The following is a 13,488-nucleotide window of genomic DNA, read 5'->3' as shown; positions in this document are numbered from 1 at the left end:
ATAATGGGGTTCACATGTTTGAAACTTCTAAATATTTCGTGTCTTGCTCGTTTTCCCTCCACATCTAGGAGTTGCCCAAACGTTTCTGAGTAGACTTGAGAACTGAAACGCACTTGAGGTAAGGTAAACACTCTTATGTGCCCAATTATTCCCAAAGGCGTGAATGGATCTGTGACTTTGAACCAGCAGGACGGCATTCACACACCTTGCTGCAAATACAGTAGGTGGGTCCATGTGGATTATGGGAGCCAGCAAGAGTAATCCCTTCGCCACATGGACATCAGAAGCAATCGGATTTACAGTATGACACTGCTTAGCACTTTGCAATACAACCTGTCAGCTAATTTATGCCAATGGTTAACCCTCAGACACAGGAGGACTTGCAGTCCGGCCATCAGGGTGGCTGGGATCAGTTCCAACCCCACTGGTAGCCTGAATGGGACACGGCAGCTTTGGAAAATAAATGAATGAAAATGTGGATTTGCCCCTCTCCCCCTCCAACATAAAGTAACACCTTTGATATCCAGTTTAAGAACCACATGTAAAGTATAATTTTGTAGCAAAAGGAAACATATTTGTGACTTCAGCTGAATCAGTTCCGATTCTGAACTCTACAAAAGCTTTAACGACGGGTGGAGCCGACACCAAAACCGGCTTCGTTCATCTCAAAAGAATTCCCGTCTCAAAAACATCACAGGAGTTTGTGTGAACACTTTTATGAACCTTTAAACCTATGTCGCCTTTTGCATTGGGTGGTCATTATATTCACGCACCGGGAACGCAACGTGTGAAGCGTTCCAGTCGGAGCAATCGTCTGACATAAAATTAAATTGGTGTAAAATTGAAAAAATATCGGCGGTTGGAGTGAATAATACTTTTGGAGTATGTACACTGCTCCGCTTTTCTAGTAGGTAATTACTGTCTGGAAATGATTTGCATGTTCTGTTCAGTGTGCGTTTCACACAGGAAGGTCACCAGTGGCGCACCACCTCCTACCTCTTTTTTTCCTGTGTAAATAGTTATTAGCTGCTGTGTGAATAACAACCCAGGTCAAAAATAGGAAACGATGAAAAGGCTCATAAAGTAGCGCTTTATGATTTGACATTTTTGGGATTCGTGTTCTGGTTGCGTACGTTTTTCAAAAGTTCCAATTTCTGTTCCAATTCACAGATAATGCTACTCAACAATTTCACCAACTGCTTTTTCACAGCACTGCTTTCGGCCCTTGAGGTAATTTGCTTGGTGTATTGAAAGAATAATTGATTATGCTGTGACCGAGATAGAATCGTGAACAGGAAAAGGTTAAAGTCTGGAAGAAAAGTAGATTAGACTATCTGAAGACACACTGGGAAGGTTATGGAAGAGAGGGATAACATTAATATTTATGCTGTGACCAGGAATGTCCCTGACTAAAGTTAATTCTCAATACCTGTTTGTCTACAGTCAGACTTTCTGCCAGATGTATCCAGTGAGCTTTACGCTTCCAATCAGTTCAGCCATTAAAAAAAAAAAAATGCTTAAAGGTTGCAGAATGGAACTAAAACCATGAACATTAGCTTGTCGATCCAATAAATCTGGGTTTTCCCTAAAAATGTTAGTTTTTCATTCTTTCTCAATGACTGTGTGCATCTAGGGTAGCTAGGCATTAGTTGAAAAATTTTATGACATTTATAAAGCAAAACTTTTTTGGATTCATGTCTGCAGTGAAAATGTCCCACACAAATTCATCATCAACAAGTCATATGAAAACGGGGAAACATTAGCATTAGCATTAGCACAGGTGTTGCATGAAAAGGTCTTCAGCAGAAACCAAACAACAGTTTATTGAAGACTGTACATGTAGAGTCAAATATATACAATTAAAAACCGTACAGTAGGCCTGCCCTGGGAAAACTTCTGTCGGGACAAAATATGTCCAAACCCCTGCAACCCAGAAAAAAAACTAAACAAAACAAAAAAACATATAATGCAGCATCTGAACATCATTCATGAGGGACTTAATACTGGTAAAATGCACCATATCATTTTATTACATATGCATGTCACTGATTTTAGCTAATTTTGAGATTAGGACTTTGTGTTAGTTAAAATCCCATTCTTAAGCGACTAAATCTGGTTCGGGGCACAAAATAATTCAACTTTCAGATATCTCCCTGGTCTATCGCACCAGAGTGTCGAGTTTAAGCATGAAGTCTAAAGAATGTGCCAACAGCATTATTATTTGATTGAAGTGTCTCCAAACAGACATGCATATAAACGTTGCAAGTCATCGGCCAAGGAAGACCGAACTTTCAAATCCAGGGTCTAAAAATAGAGCGCAGACAGATAGGAATATTACATTAGCATGTCACTGAACAAAACAAACCAATAAACCAATACAGGCGAAAGGAATGTCTGACTGCCCCAAAAACACAGATTTAAAAAGGAAACAAAAAACAAAAAACATCACCTGGTTTTAATAACTGAGACCTTTAGTTAACATTTCTTCGTCTCACCGAGGCTGATGCAATAATCTCCCGTTTCTTAGCAGGACAATGGACAGAGTGTGTCGGACTGTGACTGCACCCATCACCAGCTGACGATCCAGTGGAGGGTGACTCCAATCAGCCCCCGCGCCACAATGTCAGTCATTTTACGCGTTCAACGGATTGAGAGTGGAGTCATTTTGCACACTCGATCACCAACGTGTTGTTCTGAAATACTCCTTTATTCCAAATGCAGCACCAAGTCAGCCAGACAGCACATGCATGAGTTGTTTTCGTCATGCTTTAGCTCAACATTATAGATATTTACCTAATTCCGTCTTTACAAAATATAAAAATATGGGCCCACATTTACAATCATATGTACAGTGACTTTTTTTTTTTTAATTTAGGTGAAATTAATACTCCATTTATCTATATACAGGTAATGAACTTTACCAGAACATAAGATCCATCCTATATCTAGTAGGTCACACTGACTGAAAACATAAAACTGTACCAAACGGACTATATTACGTTCCTCCTTGTAGCAAAGAAAGAAAAAGATGTTTAAGAGAAATTGCACATCAGCTTTTGATAAACACGTATAAAACTGCACATGGAAATATGAAATACTAAAATGAGCCACCACGCAAACATTACTGCCGTTCCATGGCTTGCCAGCTTTGATTCATTGCCGACTTTCAACTATTTGATAACTCGCACTCAAAAATACAACTTTTCTTTGTTCCTAATAGAGGATGTTAGTGTATTCAAGCTACACAATAAAAGAGGTGTCCCGTAGAAAACGTTAAGAAATAATGCAGTTCTTGCTTTTCCTGCGTTTGCGCGTGTGCAGCTGCCCGCTGCGGTTGGGTCCTCCGATTCCTGCGTTGTTGTACTTGTGAACCATCTCCTGGTTGTTGATGTAGCGCAGCTGAATGGGCCTGGGGATGGGCTCGCCCAGGAAGTAGCCCTCATCCTCGGATTCAGAGGACGAGGAGCAAGTGGAGCACCAGTCGTCGTCGTAATACTCGTCCCAGGAGTACTGGCTCAATCCAGTGCGCCTGTTGGCTGCGGGGTTCTGCAGACAAAGGTCTGAAGTGGTCCGGGGGCACTGCCTGAAGAGTTGGGGCTGGTATCGTCCCCGTCCTCCGGCGCCAAACTGATTTGCGGCGCTCCTGGGCGGTGGGAAGCGATCGTAGTCTTCCCGCACGCTCAGCTGGGGTCTGTCTTGGGGTCTTGCCCTGCGATCGGCCACGAGGTTTAGAGCGTTTTCAGACCGAGAGCGGCGGGACCGCCGCTGGCGGTGATGGTGATGCCGGCGCTTCTGAGGGGTGTCTTCGGCTGCGTCTTTCCGGACGCTTGCCCCCCGTATGCCTACGCCGCTCACTCTGCATTCACTGATGGGAGGCAGGCGCGCGGCGTTGGCGCTGCTGACCATCCTGTCCTCCTCTTGGTAGGCGAAGGCAGGAGGTAAATGAGTCACGGCAGCACTAACTCTCATTCCTGAGGGGTCGCAATACTGCATCTGGTACTGGGAAGACCTGGGCGGGTTCATTTCCAGGTAGGGCTGGCTGGCGTTGAGGCTGTGAATGGACTCGGAGCTACGGAACTGCACGGACGAGTTGAGGGTGTCCATGTTGCTTTTCTCTGACACATTCATTCCCGAGTCTTTGCTCAGGTCGGGCATGGAGAAACGGGAGAGGTTGTCCTGACTCTTTCCCCCGCCGTCGGCCGAGTTACCTGAGAGTGAGCAGAGAGGAATAAAGAGTGATCAGATCATGCAAATCAAGTCTGAAAATACCGAGAAGTGAAAAGTATCTGTCGTCCTTACAGATTTTGTCTTTTTGTCAATGAAAAAAAATAATTTTAATATCAAATAAATATTAAATGATGATGTAAAAAATAATTGACCCCTGAAGCTCACTGGTTGTGCCACCACCCACTGTAGCAACAGCTGCCATGAAGCATTTGTGATGAGTGACGGTGAGTTTACTTGCATTGCAGTGGAGGAATTTTGACCCACTCTTCTTTGAAGAATTGCATTATTTAGCCACACTTTAGTTATGCCACAGCCTCTCAGGTAGATTTAAGCCAAGACCACCCCGCCTCTATTTTCCTTTTTCTTTTTTTCTTTTTTTTGGAGCCAATGAGAAATGGACTTCCTGGCGGGGTTTGGAAAACTGTCCGGATATTTGTGCCAGACGTTCTCCTTTAAGATTTGATAGTGAAAGCAGCATTCATGGTTCCATCAATTATGGCAGACTGGGCAGGTCTTAAAGCAGTAAACCAGTCCCAGACCATCACACCACCACCACCATGTTTGACTGCATGAACTATCACTGAAATGATGCGACGGTTCAGGTCCAGATGGTAGAGCACAGAATATATTCCCCATGTTTTTTTTTAAAGTAATTTATGCCATTCTTTTCCTTTTATCCAGCATCTTAGCATTCAATCCCTGATGTAATTTTTACCCAGGCAATTTCCTATTGTTGACTCAGGAACCCTGACCTTAATTGAAGTGAGTAAGTCCTGCAGTGCTTTAAATGTTGTTCTGGGTTTTGTTGTTACTTCCTGGATGAGTTGCCAAGAGTAATTTTGGTTAAATGGCCACTTCAGGACAGGGTTGCACCGGTTCATTGTTTTCTCCATTTCTGGATAATGGTTTCAGTTGAGAATGATACAGTCAGTGTCTTTGTTTCTTATTTGTTCTTGAATTTCTTTAGATCGAGAGGGGAGTTCTGTGAGGCAAAAGCTCAGAGGCTTGGAAACTACAGCGCCAAGAAGGAGCAGCGCCGACAAGGGGGAGCGCCGACAAGGGGCAGCGCCGACAAGGGGCAGCGCCGACAAGGCGGAGCTACGTCCCACCTAGGTGTTTTGCACAGCTGAATGGTTGCCATGGGAGATTAAAGGATTTGCGTGAAAGAATCAAAGCAACACTCCAGGCATGTTTTTGATGAGGGGATAACATTATAACACGACTTAAGGCAAAAAAAGGTAGATTTTACATAATACTGCCCTTAGTTCAATCTGAAACATTGGAAAGTAACGGAATAGAGAATAATCCACACCCACCTGTAGCATTGGACAAAGCCAGGGACTCCATGGATCCTCTCGGGGTCTGCTCCAGTGGGGTCAGCTGTTCTGTGAAGTTAAGTGCATTAATGGGATTCCTGCTCCTCGCCACCTGAGCAGTCGTCTGAGCCCCTCCGTCTCTGTCCCTCTGAAACCCGTGCAAACTGATCGAGCGCTTGTCCGAGGAAAATCCGTTGTGTTGCACTTCGGCGAAGCTCTTCTGGGTCCTCAGTTTGGGTGGGTAGTACTCCTCCGGAGCTGCTGGCTGGAGCCAGCTCTCGCTGAAGGACTGGCCCTTCATGGCAGACATGGGGGGCCGCTTCAGACCGCCGTTCTCACTGATCCTGTGATCGTGCTGCTGGCTACTCTGTCCGGGGCAGGCGGCGCTGTAGGAGCTCCTTACGTTGCACTGGCTGAGGATCTGGAGAGGAGTGGGGTCGGCTGTCGGGTCGGGTTGCGGCTCATAGCCGTAGCCGTCGCCGGCTTGCTCCTGGTTCTGCCAGGAGGGCGGCTCGCGAGTCAAACTGGGCGTCTGGCTGGAGAGACTGAGCAGGTCCATTTGTAAAGACAGAGGGTCCACCTCGCCAGAGTGCCTCTCCGGCGGGGCACCACCGCCGCTCTTTGACGTCTTGGTGCTGCGCCTGGACTCCCTGGTGGAGCGAGCACTTTGGAAGGCCGAGTCGGAGGAATCCGAGCCGTTGGGTTCTTCCCCCAAACTGCAGGAGCGCGAGCAGAAGATCTGCCCCTGCTTGGGCAGGAAAGGCCGACCGAGCAGGGAGCGTTTGCAGCGGGCGCAGCAGAAGCAGCCCTCGGTGGCGTGCCAGTGCTGCCCGTCGTAGGTCATCTGACCCTGATCGATTCCTGCATGGTAAATAAAAAGAAAAGAAAAAAAAAGATGGAGTGTGTGAGATCACACGCATTCAAACATGCTAACCCCTACCACAAATTTAAATGCCTTTAACGACTGTTCAATGGAATATTTAAATATGCGTACTTATGTGAATAGCAGCCCAACTTTTTAAGTAGTTTGCTGACTGGGAAAATGGAGCCAGAGGTGGAAAGCTAAGTGCTGTGTGGCAAACTCATTACACAGTTTGCCCAGGGCAGCATAAACACGCAGCTTTTTCGGAATATTTTCAGCCGATGGGGGGAAAGAAAAACAGCTATTTGCTAATGACTGCCATCTGGTTGTAAAGCGGCTTCTGGTGGTTCAGTACTTCTTTAGTTAAATACTTTTACAGCATCCTGCCTGCTAAACAATTAAAGTGAACCACCTGAAAAAGATGCCCCGTGATGCCTGATGACATCAATGCTAACAGCACCGCAGTCACACAAGACGGGCCTTGATCCAGGGCCTCGCTGAGCAATTCATGCTCTAAATCATAACCTTCAAATCCAAAAAAGTATTTTATAAAGCAAGACGACAGATTACATCACTGTGATGTTTGAGACGCAGCCCACTTTCGTTGAACTGCCTTTTGCTGCCATGACGGCTGCAAGGCTTTAAAGTTGAGTCGCTGCCAGATCTCGCAAATCCACAAGTTTTCTTTTTACCTCTGAAACGTGATACAAGTGGAGCTCGCTCTTGACCAACAAAAACCTAAAAGTGACACTTAGGAGTCTCCTTCTATACTTCTCTACAACTTCCTCCCTGACCTGTCTGATTGTGCTCCTGGGTCTTCAAAATATATTTTCTTCACTGAGGTTCAGGCTGTTTGAATAGCTCCCAAAAGTTTCCTTTTGACTACTTTCTCATTCCTCTTCCACCCAGGCCCTTGAGCTTAACCGCGATGGCACAATTGGCCCCAAATGCCTTCCCGCGGCCGACGCCGTTCCATTAAGAAAGTGTTGAAAACCTGTGCAGAAGCGGCATACCGATGTGCTCCCCACACGAGTCGCAGTACTCGGCGTAGAGCGACTCGAAGCAGGAGCAGCAGTAGGGCCGTCCCTCCTTCATGATGTACCGCTGGCCGCCCAGCACCGTCTCGCACTCGAAGCAGCAGAAGTGCTTCATGTGCCAGTGGCGGCCCTCCGCCTCGGTGCACTCATCCGCAAAGATGATCTGAGGAAAGGAGAGATAATGGTTGATTGCGGCCCGGGTTATTACTCGGTGCTGAACGACAACACAGAGACTCCGCTTGCCTCCCTCTCTCTTCTCTGAATGCTCTGCTTTACCGCCGCCGCCGCCGCTGCTGCTTCAAACTCTGAGATCATCCCTCTGTGTGTCTGACTTGAGTAGGGGGCTAATTTGAGTGGGGACTTTGTGCAAGCTAGGTGGTACATTTGCTTTTAATTGAACTGTTGATAAAACCGTCGGGGGTGCCTCTTAAGTGCTGCAGTGTCCCTGTTCCCATTTGTACAGTAAGTAATTTACTGTTAATGTTCAGGAGATCAGGCTTCTGTAAGATGAGCCCATGAAAACAGGAAAGCCTGTTCGCAGCAGACAGCTGTACGCAGATGCTTTATAAATAGGCTTTCAGACAAGGTTACATCTGCAGCCGTTTATAGACGGCGGTGGCGGACATTTGTGGAGAACATTTACTCGAAAACTGCACTTATCAAGTCAAATTTTTGAGCATGTTTACTTTTACTCGAACTCTTTTCTTTTGGGAACTCATGACTTTCACTCCACTACATTTCAAAGGCAGCATGGAGTTCTTTTGACTCCACTACTCTTCTAGGAAGGTTGTCGTTACTTGTTCCTTTTGGTTCAGAAAAGCTTTGTAGTCCGCTGCGTTCAACAAAACTCGGCAACGGAGACAGAACCGGCGCCACCCACGGCCACATCTGAGCTCCGGGTTTGTAAGCCTCGATGTTAAGCATGGCGTCACCTGAAGCTACCAGCGTTACTCTCCTGCTTTTCTTTTCCTTTCGGGGTGTTGGGGACGTTTCAGATGATAAGAAATAAATATAATAGCTGTCATTTTTTTATTGCGTTTTTTATGCAACAGGCAGTGTTGACTTTTTGTAGCAGAGTGGTTTTACATTTGTCACCAACATCATCAGGCGGTTCCAGCGAGTTAAGAGGTTCTGTGAAAACACTCAGAAAACAGCACAGCAATGTACCGATGTTGGGAATTTTTGTTTTCTTTTTAAATACCAAAGTATATTTCAAAAGAGTACTTCAATTGGAGTAAACTTTCGACCTACAAACTTTTACTCGTAGTTGAGTAAGATTTGACTATGAGCATTAATACTTTTACTTCGTCCACCACTGATAAAGGGTCATCTGTCTGCAACCAGGTCGTGTCTACGTGCGTCTACCTCGTCGCAGGCCGTGCAGCGCGGCTTCAGTCTCTCGGCGTGGTGCCGGCCGCAGTAGATCTTCCCGTCCTGGTAGAAGTAGATGAGGTCCACCAGGAGCTCCTTGCACGTGCTGCACACGAAGCAGGCGGGGTGCCAACACACGCCGTGTCCGGCTCGAGATGCGAACACAGCGATGTCGCCGCCGTTTATCTGGCCTCCACACTGCCAAAACAACCAACCAAAACGCTAAGTTCCTTTAAATCAAGAGTAAAACCCCCACCTGTTTGGAGTTGCCTTTGGTTAGAAACAATTGAAAAACAATTTTGTTCTGGATGAGCGTTTTTGTTACTCTGTATCCTGCTGCTGTAGTGTCATATTTCGTTTTGGTTTTGTTTGTTAATTGTTTTGTGTTTTATCACGTGAAACAGTTTGAACTGCCCAAAATGTGCTGTACAACTAAACCTAACTCAAATCTAAAATTGCGCACAGGACCTGGGCACCTTTCAGTCTCTAATAAGATGACTTCAGCCTCTCAGCTCACCCAGCAAGAAATGCAATGCCGAATGGCTGAAAAGGAAAAGTGTTGCAACGGACCAGTTAAAGTCCAAAGTTACTGTGCTGTTCTGGATCCTCGGTGGCTCAAGCGCTCTTGAACCAATAAGTCCACCCATACAAATCTGCAAAGGGGAACATCATTTTCCACAGCACTGCAAGTTCTAGCTAACACAGAGACTGCTGCTGGGAGGCCAAAAGAGGGATAAAGATTAAAACCAGGAAATTACGACGGACGCTCTACCAATTCTTTTACTGGATATGAGGTCATGAGCGAGCTAAATGGACAAGAGCCACACATGCACTTCAGTTCAACCTGCTCTCCACACAGTGGATGCTAAACTGTGCAGCTTTGTTGTTAAAGGAACGCTCCATTACACTCACTAGTCCCATAAGGATGCTAAAGGGGAACGTATAAGCGATATATCGACCATTTCACAGCACACTGGGCACTACGGAGAAATAACACGGATGTTTTAACACTGACCTCGCTCTCAGAGACGATATGTCACGCTCAGATTTTAAATCACAAGAGCAGGGTTGGAAGGCCAGGATGGCAGAGAGAAAAAACTTAAGACACTCTTCTGCGGCAGGAAAGGTCAGGGCGTCGTTGGAAAAGGCAGACAAATGTTGTGTCTCTGGCCTTCACGTGTCAACACGAAGCAGCTGTCCTATACATCACGGGAGCCGAAACGCCAGCAGACCGTTCCATGTGTCGGCGGCACGACTCATAGCTTTCGTTCCACGGGCCACGTGACGCATTTTGGGCCGCGTTGCGCTCGATCCCATCCCGTCACGCCACTCGGAGGCAAAAATGGGCCTCACGGTCAAAGGATTATGCCTTTGAGGGTTTAAAATAAATAAATAAATAAAAAAATAATTAAAAAAAATAAATCGGGCACCTGCTCACAGATGGCCCCCATCATCGTGACGGGGAACGGACGCACGTTGCCGCGGCCCAGGTTCTCCCGTTTCCGCTGGTTGCTGAAGAGCTTGAGCTCTCGCTTCTCCTCATCGTCCAGGCTGTTGCAGTAGCGTACCTGGACACAAACATGGCGCATCGTATTGTCAGCACACCGACTTGGGTTGCTGTTCTGTGGAGATCAAGGTTGACAAAAGAAGAATAACATAATGTGCTAAAAGTCGTAGTTATAACAGTTAAATTGTTGGTAAAGGATTCTGTCCATCTTCGAAAACAATCTGAATGTATTAATTCAAAGTTGCAGACCTCAGTGTCCTGATTGCAGGATTATTACTTCCTCACTAGTGAACCGCGGCATCGGTGTGTCCAACTGGTTGTGAGGCGTAAAGAACGTCATGAAATCAAAGCACCATCTGAAGTGTCACGATCCTGTAGTGTTTGGGTTTGGATTTGTTCCATAATTGGTGTTTTATGTTGTTCATTTATATCCACTTAAGTCTTGACATTTTCTATTCTGTTTCCTGCATTTATTATTGTCCCAAAGATCTGGACATATCAATTCATTCCATTGTATCTTGTGTTTTTTTTTGTTTGTTTGATTTTTTTAGCCTATCCTTGCGTCTTGTTTCTTACACATTGCGTTTACTTCTCTTAAGATTATTACCTGCTCCTCTTCTAGCCGTAGTTTCCTTTAGTCTCGGTTTTCCTCCTGTGTTTGTCAGCTGTTCCCCATCACACAAATTCGCCTTCGCCTGTTTTCTGCCTCAGCTGTTCCCCATCAACTCTAATTAAGAGTTAAGAAACTCTTAATTAGTTTCTCTGATTTCATTGTGATTTTCCACCTCTGCCTCTGTATTAAAGCTGGATTTTTATCGCTGTGCATTTGGGATAAATATTTTACTGACACCATTTTACAAAGCATCACTTCAAAAAAAAAAAAAAAATCTAAGTCTATAAAATTACACTTCATACTAATGAATGCACTTTCTTTACACCCACAAACCAATACTGGAGGTAAAGTTGAGTTCAGTGATGAAGGGGGTTAGTGTTAGTCCAACCAGACACTGATATCCGTTTTCTGTCCGAAGAGCAAAATCGAGGGCATCAAAAAGCTCAACCATCGTGATTTTTGTGCGTCTTGTTCAATGCTTGATTGAACAAAAATAGTCACTGTCGGAGTCGAGCCGCTCTGAAATCAGAGCAGCCATTGCAGACTTGTGGGCATTTTGAGCACGTTTGTTTATTTTGCCAGTCAGACTTTCAGCCACTTCGATGCAAGCCGGCGACGCTAAAACGTGTGGAGAAAAAAAAAAAAGAAAAAGAAAAAGCAATTAAGGCGCAGCGTGCCGATCTCCTACGGAGCTGCCTCTCAGGACGGCTCGTGGTTATGATTTATTAATGCAACAAATCTCAATAAGTGGCTACAAACATTGCTCCGTCTCTTTCACGTCCATTAACGAGACAGCCCCCCCCTCACCTCCCATTTCTCCTGCCTGTCTCCCCTCCGCTCCCCTCTTATCTCCGTAATGGACCGAAGTGGGGAGCGGCGGGGGAGGGAGACGTAGATGGATGGACGGGGGGGTTTAGTTAGGGTCGGTCCAGACTCTCACCTCATTGTCGTGAGGCGGGAGCTGGTGGAGGAGCTGCTTGATGCGGTACTTCTCTCCTGGGCTGTTCACGTAGGGCACCTTGTCCTCGGGCAGGGAGCTGTAGTAGTGATGAACCTGCCAGACGACAAACACGGGATTAAAGCTCCGATCCGAGAAACCCCTGAAGTGATGACATGTAGGGCTAAATTTAACAGAATTAGCACGTGATTTGATTAGCATTCAATCTGTAATCTTCTGTCACATAAAATGTATTTGTATTCTTTGTAAAATGGCATAAAAATGTTTTTTGTTTGTTTTTTTTACTGTGTTTTTAGGTCTGACCTAAAACCACATAAGGAAAAAAATTGCTGTCTTGACTTTAATACAGGTTGTAGTGTTTAGCAGAAAATATAGGAATCAGAAGATCATCCCATTTTTTTATATTGATGCAAATCTCCAAAACTTTTGGCTGATTTTGATGAAAGTCCAAAAAAAAAAAAAAAAACACAAAAAACTGAAAGTAAATGTTGTTGGTTTTAGTGTTTATGGTTTTAAAACAGTGGAAGTTCGTAGTTCTCTTTTTACTGATCTGCCGATCATCAATTAGAGACGATCAGGGGAAAATGGAAAATTCAAATCTCTTGCCTCTCCTGCATTCTAATTATTAATGTCAAAAATGTTCCTTTTACTACTGCAGACAGAAATCTAGGCTTTTCCTGGTCAATACCCGTTCTGTTTGAGGTGAAAACGGTGAGTCAGGAAAAAAGGCGAATCATGATCTGATCTTTAGCCAACTGGTGCTTTTCCATATTTGTCTGTAAATTGTTCAAGACATTAAGCAGGTCAAGCTTTTCCCGACTGGATGCACAGAATTAATTTCGAAAACAGATTACGATTTTGACCGATTCAAATTTTTGCCTAAGCCAAAAAGAGAAAAATGTGCTGCAGGTTTGATATAGATGGTGGACTTAAACAGAAAATGGAGAATTTACAAGGAGTTGGTTGATGTGTTTATAGATGGGGAGTGAAGTGATTTCCTGATTTTGACGCATTTACATAATGAACAAAGGATAAAAAATAAATAATTGGTCGATTCTGAATTCAGGTCAAATTAGTTGGTGCATCTCCATTTCTCAGTTGTTTTGCCTTAGAAACAATCAAAAACGATCTTTAAAGATGAACAGATCAGGGTTTTCCTGGTTGAACCTGATTTCCGATTATTTTATGTTTCACCTTCTGACTATACTGAGAGAAATTAGTGAAGAGTAAAATATTTAAAAATGAGGCAGATATATTTTTCTTTAAATATTTGTTGTGATAATTGCTCAGAGCTAATCAAGGGAAAACTGACCCACTTTGGAAACAGATGTCTGACTGATTCAGCGGTACGTCTCTCGAACTCTGAATGCTCAAGATGAATCTTCTAATTTATAAAGTTTATTAATTATTGCACAAACTGTGTAGATTATTATATAAATAGAAAAAAAACAACTGAAACATCTTAAAGAGTACAACGATGGGGTTAAGTTTTACCAGAGCAAGCCATCAACACACACACACACACACACACACACACACACACACACACACACACACACACACACGCACACACACACACACACACACAGTTAAGAAA

The 13,488-nt window shown here is 44.6% G+C and overlaps 1 protein-coding gene across 3 annotated transcripts in view; it reads right to left on the bottom strand.

The window, feature by feature from the left end:
• Positions 1 to 1,798: 1,798 nt before the first annotated feature.
• The window catches only part of prickle2b (prickle homolog 2b), a 24,826-nt gene continuing 13,136 nt past the window's right edge, over positions 1,799 to 13,488 (bottom strand). The window contains exons 3-8 of one of the 3 annotated variants that reach the window (XM_007571582.2): positions 11,874 to 11,987; positions 10,244 to 10,381; positions 8,808 to 9,011; positions 7,419 to 7,605; positions 5,544 to 6,404; positions 1,799 to 4,208 (exon numbers count right to left, since the gene is read on the bottom strand). In XM_007571582.2, the coding sequence (XP_007571644.1) occupies positions 3,274 to 4,208; positions 5,544 to 6,404; positions 7,419 to 7,605; positions 8,808 to 9,011; positions 10,244 to 10,381; positions 11,874 to 11,987 (2,439 nt within the window). In that variant the 3' untranslated portion in view covers positions 1,799 to 3,273. Of the gene's footprint in view, positions 4,209 to 5,543; positions 6,405 to 7,418; positions 7,606 to 8,807; positions 9,012 to 10,243; positions 10,382 to 10,569; positions 10,853 to 10,927; positions 11,102 to 11,873; positions 11,988 to 13,488 lie in introns of those variants that run through there. The other 2 variants (XM_007571584.2, XM_007571583.2) reach the window with 2 other exon arrangements.

This window comes from Poecilia formosa, unplaced genomic scaffold, assembly GCF_000485575.1.
Source record: "Poecilia formosa unplaced genomic scaffold, Poecilia_formosa-5.1.2 Scaffold283, whole genome shotgun sequence".
NCBI classification, from domain to species: domain Eukaryota; kingdom Metazoa; phylum Chordata; class Actinopteri; order Cyprinodontiformes; family Poeciliidae; genus Poecilia; species Poecilia formosa.
This window is presented reverse-complemented; position numbering and strand designations above follow the sequence as displayed.